The sequence below is a fragment of the Eumetopias jubatus genome, unplaced genomic scaffold (genome assembly GCF_037043125.1).
Source record: "Eumetopias jubatus isolate StellerSeaLion01/CBP00866 unplaced genomic scaffold, mEumJub1_p1.0 scaffold_15, whole genome shotgun sequence".
Lineage (NCBI taxonomy): Eukaryota > Metazoa > Chordata > Mammalia > Carnivora > Otariidae > Eumetopias > Eumetopias jubatus.
This window is the reverse complement of record NW_028274821.1, coordinates 58,477,572-58,494,563: the sequence shown is the minus strand read 5'-3', so window position 1 is coordinate 58,494,563 and position 16,992 is coordinate 58,477,572. Positions and strand designations below refer to the sequence as shown.

General features: G+C 42.6%; 1 protein-coding gene and 1 pseudogene across 1 annotated transcript in view; both read right to left on the bottom strand.

The window, feature by feature from the left end:
• The window catches only part of UNC13B (unc-13 homolog B), a 213,361-nt gene extending 208,171 nt beyond the window's left edge, over positions 1 to 5,190 (bottom strand). The window contains exon 1 of the mRNA XM_028115241.2: positions 5,119 to 5,190. Within this exon, the coding sequence (XP_027971042.1) occupies positions 5,119 to 5,140 (22 nt within the window). The 5' untranslated portion in view covers positions 5,141 to 5,190. The remainder of the gene's footprint in view (positions 1 to 5,118) is intronic.
• Positions 5,191 to 7,245: 2,055 nt separating this feature from the next.
• On the bottom strand, positions 7,246 to 15,565 carry LOC114218176 (Golgi-associated plant pathogenesis-related protein 1 pseudogene; annotated as a pseudogene).
• Positions 15,566 to 16,992: the final 1,427 nt, after the last annotated feature.

Sequence of the window (16,992 nt, the reverse complement as noted above, 5' to 3'; positions counted from 1 at the left end):
GTACATGGAAATCATAGGTCAAACTTACAAAAGCTGAGGTCTCTGGTCTTCTTGATAGGCATAAAATAGTTCCTACTGGTAAGGACCTGCCTCTATGGAAGATGCTGACCTGAGAGTTGCTGAGGCATTTGATTTGCTAATGGGTCCAGCTGAGTGTAATTATGCCAAGAAAACAGCAATGAGCAAAAGACACACAAAGTCCAGGTAGAAAGCTGATTGGAGATCTTCAAACATAACAAAACTATCCACAAGGATTTCCATGGTAGCATTGTTATAAGAGCAAAATGAAAAAAATTATGACTGTCCATCAATATAAAACTGGTTAAATTATGTATGCTTATAAATGTGTATGGAATTATACATGGAATTATCTGCAGCTATTAAAAAGAATGATTTAGGGGTGCCTAGCTGCCCTCAGCTCCAGTCATGAAGTTGGGGTCCTGGGATTGAGCCCCATGTGGGAACTCCTGCTCAGCAGGGAGTCTGCTTCTCCCTCTCCCTCTGCTCCTCCCCCCAAACTTGTGCCCTCTCTCAAATGCATAAAATCTTAAAAATAAAAAAAAGGGGGGGGCACCTGGGTGGCTCAGTCGTTAAGCCTCTGCCTTCAGCTCTGGTCATGATCTCAGCTCCTGGGATCAAGCCCCGCATCGGGCTCCCGGCTCCACGGGAAGCCTGATTCTCCCTCTCTCACTCCCCCTGCTTGTGTTCCCTTTCTTGCTGTGTCTGTCAAATTAAAAAAAAAAAAAAAAAACTTTAAAAAATTAAAATTAAAAAAGAGAAATATGGAGGGGCGCCTGGGTGGCTCATTCTTTAAGTCTGCCTTCGGCTTAGGTCATGATCCCAGGGTCCTGGGATCGGGTCCCACATTGGGCTCCTTGCTCATCGGGGAGTCTGCTTCTCCCTCTCCCACTCCCCCTGCTTCTGTTCCCTCTCTCACCATGTCTCTCTCTGTCAAATAAATAAATAAAATCTGAAAAAAAATATGGAAAGACTCAATCTCAAAATGCTTATAATTTGTTTGGAAAAACCAGTGACAAACACCAAGACACCAAAAGTTAAAGAAAATCCTTGATTTAGTTTACGCAAGTTGCTCATGTGGTACTAGACCCTATGGATGTAAAAAGATATCAGTAATATGAGGAAAGTTGTGCCAAATTTTTAAAGACTAAGTGAATTCTATAAAAGGGCAGCTTCTTTAAAATTCATCAAGTCTAGGGGCGCCTGGGTGGCTCAGTCGGTTAAGCGACTGCCTTCGGCTCAGGTCATGATCCTGGAGTCCCGGGATCGAGTCCCACATCGGGCTCCCTGCTCAGCAGGGAGTCTGCTTCTCCCTCTGACCCTCTTCCCTCTCATGCTCTCTGTCTCTCATTCTCTCTCTCTCAAATAAATAAATAAAATCTTTAAAAAAAAAAAAGACACCAAAAGTTAAAGAAAATCCTTGATTTAATTTACGCAAGTTGCTCATGTGGTACTAGACCCTATGGATGTAAAAAGATATCAGTAATATGAGGAAGGTTGTGCCAAACTTTTAAAGACTAAGTGAATTCTATAAAAGGGCAGCTTCTTTAAAATTCATCAAGTCTAGGGGTGCCTGGGTGGCTCAGTTGGTTGGGCGACTGCCTTCGGCTCGGGTCATGATCGCAGGGTCCTGGGATCGAGCCCCGCGTCGGGCTCCCTGCTCGGGGGAGAGCCTGCTTCTCCCTCTGACCCTCCCCCTCCCTCTGGCCCTCCCCCTGCTTGTGTTCCCTCTCCCTCTCTCCCTCTCTCCCTCTCGCTGTCTCTCTCTGTCAAATAAATAAAATCTTTAAAAAAAAAAAATTCAGGGGCGCCTGGGTGGCTCAGTCGTTAAGCGTCTGCCTTCGGCTCAGGTCATGATCTCAGGATCCTGGGATCGAGCCCTACATCGGGCTCCCTGCTCAGCGGGGAGCCTGCTTCTCCCTCTCCCACTTCCCCTGCTTGTGTTCCCTCTCTCGCTGTGTCTCTCTCTGTCAAATAAATAAATAAATAAATAAAATTCAGCAAGTCTAACCTCCCAATCTCTTTTCAAACACCCTTACCACTCATTCAGTTTCGGCTTAAAGTGTCCTTAAAAAAAAAAAAACCCTCCTAAGTAGTCCATTACCTTTGTTAAGAACTCTAACGTTATTCCTTACATTAAACTAAAGTCATTTCTTCTAATTTTTTTGGCCAACATATAAGACATTAGTTTCAGATGTAGAATTTCTTATAATTTTCAATCACTGGTCAATTTGTCCCAGTTCTGCCCTCTGGAATGAAGTTTTGTTTTGTTTTTTAAGTAATCTCTACACCCAACTTGGGGCTCAAACCCAGAGATCAAGAGTCGCAGGCTCCACCGATTGAGCCCGCCAGGCACCCCTGCAATGAAGTTTTTTGGTTTTTTTTTTTTTAAGATTTTATTTATTTGACAGAGACACAGTGAGAGAGGTAACACAAGCAGGGGGAGGGGGAGAAGCAGGCTTCCCACTGAGCAGGGAGCTGGATGCGGGGCTTGATCCCAGGACCCTAGGATTATAACCTGAGCCTAAGGGAGATGCTTAACCAACTGAGCACCCAGGTGCCCCTCTTCTAGTGATTTCCAATGACTCTGTGCCTTTGGTAATTTTGTACTTCTCAGGAGAGATGTAGAGTTTCTTATAATTTTTTTTTTTTAAAGATGTATTTATTTATTTTGAGAGAGTGAGAATGAGAGAGAGAGAGTACATGAGAGGGGGGAGGGTTAGAGGGAGAAGCAGGCCCCTCGCTGAGCAGGGAGCCCGATGCGGAACTCGATCCCGGGACTCCAGGATCATGACCTGAGCCGAAGGCAGTCGCTTAACCGACTGAGCCACCCAGGCGCCCAGTTTCTTATAATTTTCAATCCCTGGTCAACTTGTCCCAGTTCTGTCCTCTGGAATGAAGTTTTGTTTTTTAAGTAATCTCTACACCCAACAAGGAGTGCCCAAAACTGACTTCTTTAGATCTCTGGGGATAATTAAATACCAGTCTGCTCATTTCTGCATCAGTTTCTACTACTGTTTGAACTTTGACGACAGTGAAGAAGTTTCTAATTCAATTCTACTCCAAGATGAACTGATATTGAGTTATACAATATCATTACACAGGCTTCTTTCATAACATGAACATTCTTAACTGCCAAAGTATAATGCAGGAATATCATTTTAGAAAGATTTTATTTTGATCTATTTCTGTAAGTTTCCCCAGACTGGATACTTTGCCATTTAATATGAATACTTCTGTACGAGGTACCTGCTTATTTCAGTAATTAATAATCTTCAGGATCTCCATTCAAAAGACAATGACCTGCTGGTCTCCAATTCCCCAGGTTCAAAAGAGGAGACATTCAACTAACGTGAAAAGGGAAAGAGGTTAGCTAAATAGAATTTCTAGACAACGAAAGTTGCCCAATATTAGAACAGCAGCAGCTCCTTCTCTGAAGTTATTTAAATGCAATTAAATAGGAATTTCTGGTTTAAGAGTTGCTGCCTAAAGACTCTTTCATAAGAACTAGCACTGTAATACGGTATAGCAGTAGAGATTTAAACTGTCCAACGGACATTGCAAAACCCAAGCTCCCAAATCCTGCTACTCAACAGCAGGGATCTAAAGGAATAAATAGATTCCCAGCTGCTGAGAGAAAATGTCTTACTAAAAGCAAAGCAAAATTCTCATTAATGAAAAAATCAACCATGAAGAGAAAAACTGTCTCGTAATCCCTGGAAATAGTCAAATCCATTTTGGGTTAATGGACATTTAACAAAACAGTGGAAGAGAACGGAGCAAAACAGTTCCCTTTGCCAGCAGCTGGGGGAAACACCCATCAGAGAGATCATAAATAACAATGCTTCTAATCCACAGAGCCAAAAGAAACATGAACTCTATCCAGTGAAGGGTACCAGGAAAAGGCTTTTTTTTTTTACTTTTTTTTTTAATTTATTTGACAGAGACACAGCGAAAGAGAGAACACAAGCATGGGGAGTGGGAGAGAGAGAGAAGCAGGCTTCCTGAGGAGCAGGGACCCCGATGCGGGGCTCAATCCCAGGACCCTGGGATCATGACCTGAGCCGAAGGCAGACGCTTAACAACTGAGCCACCCAGGTGCCCCCAGGAAAAGGCTCTTGCAGATAATTTCTCTCTCTCACCATCAAGCCACCTTATCCTACATCTTGTTGAAAACTGATATGATAGGCTGTAACTTAAATTTTCCAAGATCAAATTCAATGACTAATCCAAACCCTGCTTTTTCTAATCAGATAATCTCTAAAATCACAGTACTCGCATGCATTTATTCAAAGCCAGTATTGAGCTTCTGTGTCAGTCACCAAGAATACAAAAACCAGTAAGAAACAGTCTCTACCCTCATAGAGCTTAATCCATGCACCTTCCCTCATCTTAAACCCCAAAGCTCTTGCTTTAAAATATCTTCTTAGATGGGTCAAGTGTCCTCAATGAAAAAGCAATAAAGGCCCTTTAGCCACTGCAGAAGCTAATAAATAAATATACATATAGGTCACACGACTTATGTTTTGCTCCAAAAGGAGAGAAGACAACACACCTTCCCAAGTCGAATATTAGCATAATCTTAGCCTACACTACAAAGAAGCAGGGAACGAGGCAAGCAACAGAAGGTGCAAGCCAAGGAATATAATGGAAGAAGGGACGTGACAGCTGTACCATACTGCGTTCAAACAGCGATAAAAAGAACCTTCTACTAATCCGCCTGCAGTTTCACGGTGCAGGGAAAAGGAAGAAAAAGGGAGACTGTCCACTGTTGACACCAACTATTCGCGGTTTCTTAGCTAGTCCACTCTCACTACAAAAGAGCCCCAGTCACTGTTTAATAGTATCTGGGCCTGCCAGCCAACAGCTCTGTCACATGGCCACCGAAATGGAGAGGTTAACAGTCCCTCACAGGAGAGTGAGGAAAAACAAGAGTAGAAAGAACCTCTTTAAATGTTTATAAATGAGTTAACATAATCGCCCCCCGAGGCACGGACGGGAAGTGAAGTTTGGAAAAGGTGGTAACCGCAAGCCCACTGGAAACATGTGGAGACCCCTCGGCGACCCCCGCCCCCCTTCCCCCCGAGTCCACACACTCACCGCGTACACAGAGCAGCGACATGGCCGAGGCACCGGCGAGCCTCCGCCGTACCCCAGCCGCGCCGCCGCACCCGGCCGCTCCCTCTTTCCTCTCAGCAGGTGCCGCGGCTGCTCCCGCTATCGGCCCCACAGGTCTGACGGCTCCTCATGGTCCCCGTGGCAGGCAGCGTCCCGCCGCTCCCTGGGACCCGCTTCAATTCTCACTGTCTGACTGGGCTCCCAATAGCTGTGAATACGGGCTGGCAGGCAGGAGACTGGGCGCGGCACCGCGGCGCCATCGCTGGGAGGTAGGAGCTACCGGGACCACCCCCTTCCTTTCGCTCCCCGGGAATCCCGGCGAGCGTCTGGAAGGAGCCACCCGTGGCGCTCCGCCTCCCAGCCAATCAACTCACGCCCAGTCCTCCGACCCCGCCTCCCATAAGCACGTAAGAGGCGGGGTTTCCTTCTCTTTCCTTACGTGCAAGAATGAAGGCAGCTCCGCCCACTAATAAATCTTGGAACAGAGTGGGAGGGGCTTTCCCTCAAGAGTGTGAGGAGGTAACTGAAACCCTCTGCTCCTCCCACCCAAGAAGATTCTTTTCATTGAAGAATTTCCTTCCGACTTCTTAGTCTATCCATTACGGCTGATGGACCCTCTATCTGGAATAATTTAACAAGATCGTACCACAAGGCAAGCATATTTTAGTTAACAACTACAGCAAAAAAAAGTAAAATAACTGAGTGAGCATACAGTAAAATGTTTGGAGACTTCAGTTCTTATCTAGACATTTTTTTTCTTGCACGCCATTGTATCTCCAATGGCTATAATAGTACCTGGTATAGGGCGCCTGGGTGGTTAAGCAACTGCCTTCGGTTCAGATTATGATCCTGGAGTCCCGGGATCGAGTCCCATCGGGCTCCCTGCTCAGCAGGGAGTCTGCTTCTCCCTCTGACCCTCTTCCCTCTCATGCTCTCTCTCATGCTCTCTCTCTCAAATAAATAAATAAAATCTTAAAAAAAAATAGTACCTGGTATATAGAAATCAGTCCGTAAATATTTACTGAATGAAGGATAGAGGGAAGATAGGTCTTTTAAGCTAAGACTTCTGGTAAAATGACAAATGAACATGTGAGGATATGAAAAAGACCGGAGCAGAATACAGGAAGACACAGAGTATAAAGTACAGGTCCAACAGCCCTTCCACACCACAGTTCTAATTTAATTGGTGGGGGGGGTAAAGCTCAGGGATTCTATATTTTAAAAGCTCCCCAGGAGGGGCGCCTGGGTGGCTCAGTCGTTGGGCATCTGCCTTTGGCTTGGGTCATGATCCCAGGGTCCGCTCTGCGGGAGGCCTGCTTCTCCCTCTCCCATCCCCCCCTTCTTGTGTTCCCCCTCTCGCTGTCTCTCTCTGTCAAATAAATAAAATAAAATCTTTAATAAATAAATAAAAATAAAAAATAAAAGTTCCCCAGGTGATTCTAATGTGATGCCAGGGCTGAGCACTATTAGAGATGCTTTCCAAGGCCGCATTAGCCCAACTCAGATTTCAGCATTTGCAAACTCTTAGCCCCATGGCATTCTGCCTGCCAGCCAGAGGGAGGGTCTGTCAATCTAAAAGGGTCTTCGCAGGCGCCTGGGTGGCTCAGATGGTTAAGCGTCTGCCTTTGGCTCAGGTCACGATCCCAGAGTCCTGGGATCGAGTCCCACATCAGGCTCCCTGCTAATACCCTGAGGAAGATTTTGACCAAGTCAACTGAGCCAGCCTAGTCAACAGAGATGCTGACCCTAAAAATAATGGGCATTCTCTGGACTGCTGGAGGTTGGGCTACCTAGCTATTTAGCCCAGCTGTCCTTTATGAAATTGAGGCGAGCATGAACTTTGAAGCCAATCAGATCCACCTGGTGTATTATCTATTGCGTAATAAATTACTCCAAAACTCAGTGGCTTAAAACAACATTTATTATCTCACAGTTTCTGTGGGTCAGGAATCTGAGTATAGCTTGATTGGATCCTCTGGCTCAGGGTTTTTTACAGACTGCTATCAAAGGGCCAGCTTGACTGCAAAAGCATCCACTTCCAAGCTCACATACGTAATTGTGGGCAGGGCTCAATTCCTCCTAGACTGTTGGACTGAAAGCCCCGGTTCCTTATTGGCTATTGGCTGGTCTCAGTTCCTTATCATTGGGCCTTTCCAACATGGCTGCTTGCTTCATCAAAGCCTGCAAGCTGAGAAGGCAATAAAGTCTGTTAGCAAAATGGGAGTCACAATCTTTTTTAACCTAATCGTGGAAGTGACATCCCTCATTTTTGCTGTATTCTATGCTTCAGAAGCAAGTCACATTCAAGGGAAGAGGATTACACAAGGACATGAATACCACCAGACAACCATCATTGGGAAACCATCCTAGAAATCTGCCTGCCACCTGGATTTGAGTTCTAATTCTGATACTTTGACCTTGGGCAAGCTACATGGCCTCAATTTCCCAAAGAATAATAATAGTAACTACTTCATAAGATGATTTTGAAGTTTAAATGAGGAACTGCGTCTAAATTACCTAGTACGGGGCGCCTGGGTGGCTCAGTCGTTAAGCGTCTGCCTTCGGCTCAGGTCATGATCCCAGGGTTCTGGGATGGAGCCCCGCGCCGGACTCCCCGCTCAGCGGGAAGCCTGCTTCTCCCTCTCCCACCCCCCCTGCTTGTGTTCCCTTTCTCACTGTCTCTCTCTCTGTCAAATAAAAATCTTTAAAATAAAAAAAATAATAAATTACCTAGTACATACAAAAATGCCCAATACATGTTTGTTGTTACTTAGATTGTGGACATGAAGGGAGGAATGTGACTGGGAAGTAAAGGGAAGGTAAGCAGAGCAAGAGTCTAAAGGTTGTGATGTAAACTCGGAAGCATCCCAGTTTCCCAGTTAAAAGTTCAGAGGAAGGACGCCTGGTTGGCTCAGTCAGTTAAGCATCTGCCTTTGTCTCAGGTCATGATCCCGGGGTCCTGGGATGGAGCCCCACATCGGGCTCCCGACTCAGTGAAGAGCCTGCTTCTCCCTTTCCCTCTGCCTCTCCCCCTGCTCCTGCTTTCTCTCTCAAATAAATAAAATCTTAAAAAAAAAAGTTCAGAGGAAAAACGCAATGATGTCTTTCTTCTGCCCTCTAGGCCCTTAACCGGCACCAGTTATACTCATTAGCAAGATAAATGTATCTTCAGAAGCAACTCAAACTGGGACAGGAAACCAATCCTCCATGCCCCACAGTCTTCTTTAGTTTTTCCAGTACAGTACTTGAAAGTTCTTCAGCATTTGAATGGAATTCATACTTAAGATTTACCTGGCAGAAAAAAAAAAAAAAAAAAAAAAGATTTACCTGGCAGGTAGCTGAGAGCTAGGACTCTGAAATCCAGGAAATGAGAAGGAAGGTGGGAGGGATCAAGGAAAGTAGGTAGTGAAGAGAACCCAAGAATCTCAAGAGGTTAAGACCAAAATATCTAGGTTTAGCTCTGTTGCTGCCTTTTTTGGGAGCCCTCAGGTAAGAAAGAAGGGGTCCAGGTTAGAACCCTGATGCAGGGGAACCCTCTACCAACTTTATGACTATCTGTAAGCCATGCTCCAGGGCCATTAAAAGTTTACTCTTCCGGCAAGTTCCCTGTCTCTTGGGAAATATCTCCCAATGCCTAAAGAGAAATTTAGTATAAATAACTAATTAACAAATATTTATTAGGTATCCTTTATGTCAGTCTTAATGAGAGGATGCAAAAACAAACAAAGCAGTTAATATCCGTAAAAAGTATACAAGTTGATAGGAAAAATCTGTGAAAGAACGAGGAACTAAACTAGGACAGTGAAATATGGAACTGAGGGGGAAGAAAAAGGACAATCCCTTTAACACTTCTCAGTGTTAAGGAACTAATGTGATAGAACTTGGCACACAGTAACTATGAGTATAGTAGAGAATAAGAACATCCTCTCTTTATAGCAAACCACTGGAGGGAGAGAGAGTTTTAAAGTCAGGTTGACTGAAAGGATGATGCTACAGTCTACTGATAGATAGGAAACCAAGGATGCATAGGTTTGGGGAGAAAGATGTTTCCTTTTGGACATATACATTAAATTTGAGATTGTCAGGTATATTCTTGCATATGTACCCAATAGACAGATGATGTGGACTTGAACCCTAAGAAAGCAGTCCAAGCTAGAGCTAGAGCTTCCGATCGATAAAGATATAACTATTTTATTTTATTTTATTTTTTTAAAGATTTTATTTATTTGAGAGAGAGAGAATAAGAGATAGCACGAGAGGGAAGAGGGTCAGAGGGAGAAGCAGACTCCCTGCTCAGCAGGGAGCCCGGGGACTCCAGGATCATGACTTGAGCCAAAGGCAGTCACTTAACCAACTGAGCCACCCAGGCACCTAAGATATAACTATTTTAATCCCCATTTTTTGATAAGAAAATTAAGCAAAACTAGAATGCAAACCCAACTGTATCTTTCACCAGAGCTCAGTTAGCCACAGTGCTATATTGCCTCTTAAGTACCGGAGGAATTCAGCAGAAACTAGGGGAGGAATCAAGATAGGCTTCACGAGAGAAAAGTAACGTGTGGAGGAGATGGATCTCAAAGTATGGATAGCACTGAACATGCAAATATGGGAGAAAGGGTATTTCATATACAGAGAATAAGTTGAATGAACAAATCAAGAAATGGAAACATTGAACCTGTACAGGTATTTAAGAGTAAGCTGAAAAGAGTTTAAGAGTTGGAGTCCTACGGTTGCCAGGAGACTACATAGAATCAGAAAGGAACAAAGGTCATTTATAGAGAACACATACTTTTTTTTTTTTACTGAATACACAACCTTTTATTTTTCTTCAAATTTGGAGTTTTTTAATTATACAAAGATGAGAAGTCAAGTTTTGTAACCTAAAAATATTTACTTATTAAAACTATATTAATACTTTCATAAACTATACAAAATGATGTGGGGAAAAGAGCCCGAAAAGAAATGGTCAGAGAGGGAAAGCAAGAAAATAAGCAAACCACCCGATTATTGTTCCATTATAGATCTTATCTTATTGAAAAGTAATTGCATATCTATCCTTTCTTTAGACTCAGAGCTCCTCAACAACAAAGGACCTGTTTTCTATATCGTTATCCCTAACACATAACACAACATCTGGTAATAGTGCCCAGAAAAGATTTGTTGACTAATTGAATACATGAATGAATTAATGAATGAGAATGTTTTAAGGCTTGGTTATTGTCAAAGATAAACAAAACTGGATATTAGTCAAAGTGATTAGGACAGATTTTAATCAGCAATATACTATTGCAATAGGGAAAATAGTCTAGCACAAACTGAACTCATCTTCAATTTGTTTTTGTTTTTTTTAAAGACTTTATTTATTTGGCAAAGAGAGAGCAGGAGAGCACAAGCAGTGGGAGCAGCAGAGGGAGAGGGCAAGCAGGCCCCTTGTCAAGCAGGGAGCCCGATGCAGTGCTCAATCCCAGGACGGTGGATCATGACCTGAGCCGAAGGCAGTTGCTTAACCAACTGAACCACCCAGGGGCCCCTCATCTTCAATTTGTACAGTGGTGACTGGATGTTTCTAAGGGAGAATTAAGGAATAGGGTGGAGATTCATGAGAAGGAGCTCAGAAGAGTCAGAGAAGTTACAAATTCCAAAGCAGCAAACCTAGAGTAGAAAGTTACTCCCCGTGCTTAAAATCCATGGCTTAGCCTGGCATACTTGGGGTTGGGTTTTTTTGTTTTGTTTTTTGTTTTGTCTTGTTTTTTGCTTTTTTAAAGATTTTATTTTTAAGTAATCTCTACACCCAACATGGGGCTCAAACTCATGACCCCAAGATCAAGAGTCATATGCTCCACTGACTGAGCCAGCCAGGTGTCCCTAGCCTGGTATATTTGGAACTCAGTAAATACTGCCAAATGAATAAAATTCCACTGTGGAGATATATTCCATGAAAATAATTCAAATAAATGGGGGAAAACCTGTGCCAAAAGATATTTGTACAGGATTATCTAAGTAGTAAAAACTGAAAATCAGAATGCCAAACAATTCAATGAATTCCAATAAATCAATTTATTCATTCCTATCAAGTATTTACTTAATATCTACTTATGATTAACACTGTAATCTTATACAAATGGATAAATATCAGAGAAGGAGGCCATACAAGAGATATAGGTGTTAATGCATTCAAGAAAAATTTACTGAGGGGCGCCTGGGTGGCTCAGTTGGTTAAGCGACTGCCTTTGGCTCAGGTCATGATCCTGGAGTCCCAGAATCGAGTCCCGCATCAGGCTCACTGCTCAGCAGGGAGTCTGCTTCTCCCTCTGACCCTCCCCCCTCTCATGTGCTCTCTCTCTCTCTCATTCTCACTCTCTCAAATAAATAAATAAATAAAATCTTTAAAAAAAAAAAGAAAGAAAAGAAAAATTTACTGAGGGGCACCTGGGTGGCTCAGTTAGTTAAGCGACTGCCTTCGGCTCAGGTCATGATCCTGGAGTCCCCGGATCAGTGGGCTCCCTGCTCAGTGGGGAGTCTGCTTCTCCCACTTCCCTCCCCCCTCTCATGTGCTCTCTCTCTCTCTTGTTCTTTCCCTCTCTCAAATAAATAAAATCTTAAAAAAAAAAGAAAAATGTATTGAGCATCTACCAAGTACTACACACGATGCTACAGATACAAAGAGAAATAAGACATTCCTCCAAAGAACGCACAGTCTGGGGATAAACAGACTGTGAAAAGTGCTATGATCATGGTTAGGAGGAAGAAGTGGGTTGTTTGCATATATACCTGGAGGTTTCAGAATTATTTAAATACTTAATAAGTGGGGGGGAGGCATGGTTAACTTAGCAAATATATAAACAAATATATAAACTTCATGAGGGAAGGGACATGTGTTTCTCACTATTGGAAAAAATTATCCAACACTTGAAAATAAGCAAAAGAAATTACTGGGTGTTATTGCAGTTTTAGTACCAGGCACTGTCTAGAGCAGAGACCAGCAAACTTCTTCTGTAAAGGACCATTCAATAAATACTTAGGTTTTAGGCCAAAAAAAGCAAAATTGAGGTTGTTGTATAGGTACTGGTATAACAAGAGAGAAAACAAATTTCCACAATTTTTTAATTAGTAACATTCAAAATAAACCAATAGTAATTGAATACAAGTTTTTGGTGCAATAGGTCTACTAACAAGAAGGATGAAATTCTTTGGGGGAATATGCATTTTGCTTAGTTGGGGTTTAATTATTATTATAATCAATTGCAAATGTTCAATTACTAATGTTGATCTATAATGACATTTTATGAATCTCATCTGTCTTTTCTTACAGATAACTACTGTTAAATACTGCTATCAGTCCATGAGCATGTGATTCAATTGAACATATTCATTGCTTGGAAAGCATTTATAGAATTCAATTAGATTCTCCTCTTGATATTTGCTTAATTTTTTAAATGAAATTTTTATTTTTAAAGTAATTGTGGGGAGCCTGGGTCACTCAGTCAGTTAAGCGTCTGCCTTCGGCTCAGGTGATGGACCAGGATCCTGGGACTGAGTCCCTGCTCAGCAGAGAGACTGCTTCTCCCTCTCCCTTTGCCTGCCATTCCCCCTGCTTGTTTGTGTTCTCTCTGTCAACTAAATACATAAAATCTTTTTTTAAATCTCTTACAAATAATAAATAATAAATAATCTCTATGCCCAATGTAGGGCTCAAACTCACAACTCTGAGATCAAGAGACACATGCCACACCAGCCAGGCACCCCTGCCCAATTTTTGCTCAAAAAATCATAATAAAACATTACCAATACTGGGCGCCTGGGTGGCTCAGTTGGTTAAGTGACTGCCTTCGGCTCAGGTCATGATCCTGGAGTCCCTGGATCGAGTCCCACATTGGGCTCCCTGCTCAGCGAGAAGCCTGCTTCTCCCTCTAACCCTCCCCCCTCTCATGTACTCTCTCTCTCTCTCATTCTCGCTCTCTCAAATAAATAAATAAATCTTAAAAAAAAACATTACCAATACTAAGCCATCAAATTGCTGTGTAGTGGGGCAAATCAAGATATTCAGCTTCTATTTCTCACAAAACAAAAACCAAAAAACAAAACAAAAAAGCCATAGAACTGATGATGCTTGTGTTTGAGAGCAAATGAAGTCAACTATTGACACTAGTAGTTTAATAACACATGATAAATTCACATATTTTCTACAAAGTACTTTCTGCAGTGAATAATCACACACTTTTTTAAAAGATTTATTTATTCGAATGTGCACGCATGCACACACACACCCCCACACAAGCATGGGGGTAGGGGCAGAGGGATAGAGTCTTCAAGTAGACTCCCCACTGAGCATGGAGCCCAATGTGGCTGGATTTCACGACCCATAGATCATGGCCTGAGCCGAAACCAAGAGTTCAATGCTCAACTGAGCCACCGAGGCACCCCATGAATAACTGTACACTTTAAATACATTCATTTTCACAAGGCTTATAAATTTGTTGAAATAAACCTTTTTTCTGCTCCACATATATTTTTGCCACCACCAGTTGTGACACAGTTTAGCACATTCCACTTCAGTTTGTGCTGAATTAGTGTTTTCTCAACTTCCTTGAAAACATTTTTGCCTGTAATTGTTTCATGCAGACTATTCATCGAGGCTAATTCTTTAGTGACTTCAAATTCAGCATTGACTTCTCAAAAAAACAACAACTAAACAGTATTGTCAACTGTGGACTCATCAGGAGCTAAGGAAAACTACTTAAAATAATTTGCTTTGGTTTTTTTGTTTTGTTAATCTCTACGCCCAATGTGGGGCTTGAACTCACAACTCTGAGATCAAGAGTCATGTGCTGGGGCGCCTGGGTGGCTCAGTCAGTTAAGCGTCTGCCTTCAGCTCAGGTCATGATCCCAGGGTCCTGGGATCAAACCCCATACCCCAGCTCCTTGCTCAGCAGGGAGTCTGCTTGTCGCTCTCCCCCTGCCATTCCCCCCTGCTTGTGCTCACACTCTCTCTCTCAAATAAATAAATAAATAAATAAATAAAATCTTAAAAAAAAAAAAAGAGTCATGTGCTCTTCCAACTGAGCCAGGCAGGTGCCCCTAAAAATAAAATCTTTTTTTTTTTTTTAAATAAAATCTTTATGGAAAAAAAGACATTCTTAAATTTTAAATTCTTAAATCTACCAAAAGTAGACTACAATGCATGATCACATAAAATGAATTTCACTTCTAAACATCACAAACAATAGAATACAGAAAGTCCAAAGATGGATATTATAGGAAGTGTACAAAAGATATTTGCTTAAAAAAAAACAAAAAAAGTTTTTAAATTGATTTCTCCCCTAAAGTCCAAATAATTGTGGTCTAGGTAACCATCAGAGTAAAGGCTTTATATGCTCCTTCTTTGGTAATAATAAGTTTATGCAGGGGTGGTTCAGTCGGTTAAGCATCTGACTCTTGATTTTGGCTCAGGTCATGATCTCAGGGTCCTGAGATGGAGCCCTGTGTCAGGCTCTGTGCTGGGTGTGGAGCCTGCTGAAGATTCTCCCTCTCCTGCTGCCCCTTTATTCCCACCCCCCATCCCCGCACTCTCTCTCTTTCAAAAAAAAAAAAATTCATGCAGAACTGTATATCCAAGTGTGTGTGCAAGACACACTCATATGCATCACAAATACAAGCACATATACCCACAGGGACAGACACACAGCTGAGTTTTTATTGTTCTAGGCACTTCATATTTACCTTAAGTCTGCCATCTTCCCATTACATTTAATGAATTTCTTCTTTGGAGGCAAGACATTTTCTTCAAAGTAGCCTAGTTGACAACATTATCTGCTGGGAAGTATTGGGCCACCATGAAGGAAGACCCCTCACTCGCAGGTGCCTGCCCCCTTCCCATCTTCTTTTTTTTTTTTTTTAAAGATTTTATTTATTTATTTGAGAGAGAATGAGAGATAGAGAGCACGAGAGGGAAGAAGGTCAGAGGGAGAAGCAGACTCCCCGCTGAGCAGGGAGCCCAATGTGGGACTCGATCCCGGGACTCCAGGATCATGACCTGAGCCGAAGGCAGTCGCTTAACCAACTGAGCCACCCAGGCGCCCCCCCTTCCCATCTTCTTTGTATTCTTCCACACCATGGCTGTGAAGTGTCCTGGAGGTGAAATCAGGCTGCTGGAAGTCGTAGTTCTTGATTTCACTGTACCATCTATCAGCCATCTCCTTTCCTGTCTGATCACAGGAGGCCCATGCCAGGTTCTCTCCAAACTGGCCATGACTGGACTCTGGGCTGGGTTTAAGCATCCTTGGGCTGGCTAGGACTTCTGAATAATGCTGAGCCTCCTGGTTGGTTTTCTTGCAGAGCTTCAGTGCAAGGGGATGCCATACTGGTACTGGCACTTGTTGTGGGTCTTCAGGACCCCATTATTAAACTGTTTGGAAGCTGACTTGCCCATGGCCCACTGAGTGCTCTCCCCAGCTCCCACTACTGCTGTGCTGTGCTCTCTTGCCTGGTCCTAGGTTGCTGGAGATCAATTCCTATCTTTATGAACCTGGACAGATGGGCAAATCCAGGTAACTAGAGGAAGTCAACCCTACTGGCAAAAAGAGAACAGTTAGTATTTCCAAGAGCCAAAATACACACAGGGCCAGGAAAATGAGTAGAGGTTTGGGAGTTGGGGGGTTAGTTAGGGATGTGGTAGAGAAAAGTAACTCAGAAATAACAAAAAGCCCTGCCCAGTGGACAAGACACCATGAAAAGCTCTATGGCATAGACCAAGGCCTGCCCACATCCCCAACACATATACACACAAGATCTAGGGCCCCCTTGCTCCTTAATCTACTGTTACTGAGGCTCATTTTCCTCCTCAAATTAGTTAATATAGACATAAAGTAGAGCCCCAAGTCTCTGTGTACAGCCCATTTTTTCCTTCACAAACCCTAACCTTGCTCACAGATATTTGCTATATATATATATATATATATATATATATATATATATATATATATATATGTCAATAGATTCCAAATCTGTATCTTTAGTTCAGACTGTTCTCATCACCTTCAGACCCATATGTCCAATAACCTGCTACATTTCTCTACCTGAAGACTATTCTGGTACCTCAAACTCAACATGTAAAAAGTTAAAACCATTGAAATATGCAAAATATATATTCAACTTGTTGACCCACAAATTCCTCTTGGCAAAATAAAATCTCCCTCAATGTTTTGTTTTAAAAGATCAGTTTGGGGTACCTGGGTGGCTCAGTTGGTTAAGCGACTGCCTTCAGCTCGGGTCATGATCCTGGAGTCCCGGGATCGAGTCCCACATCGGGCTCCCTGCTCAGCAGGGAGTCTGCTTCTCCCTCTGACCCTCTTCCCTCTCATGCTCTCTATCTCTCGTTCTCTCTCTCTCAAATAAATAAATAAAATCTTAAAAAAAAAAAAAAGATCAGTTTGCTGGGGCGCCTGGGTGGCTCAGTTGTTAAGCATCTGCCTTTGGCTCAGGTTGTGATTCCAGGGTCCTGGGATTGAGCCCCGCATCTGGCTCCCTGCTCCGCGGGAAGCCTGCTTTTCTCTCTCTCAGTCCCCCTGCCTGTGTTCCCTCTCTCACTGTGTCTTTGTCAAATAAATAAATAAATAAAACCTTTAAAAATTTAAAAAAATAAATAAAATAAAAATAAAAGATCAGTGTGCTTAAAATCACCAAATTATAATTTTTCCTTTGGGCCTAAAGTGAAAAGATTCCCATGAAGTCCTACAACCTCTCTATTAAATAAAGGAAAGTTAACATTTATAACAGCAAAAAAATAGAAACAATCTAAATGTCTTCTCTGTAGATTTAACACAATGCTAATGAAAATCCTAGTAGGTAGGTTTGTAT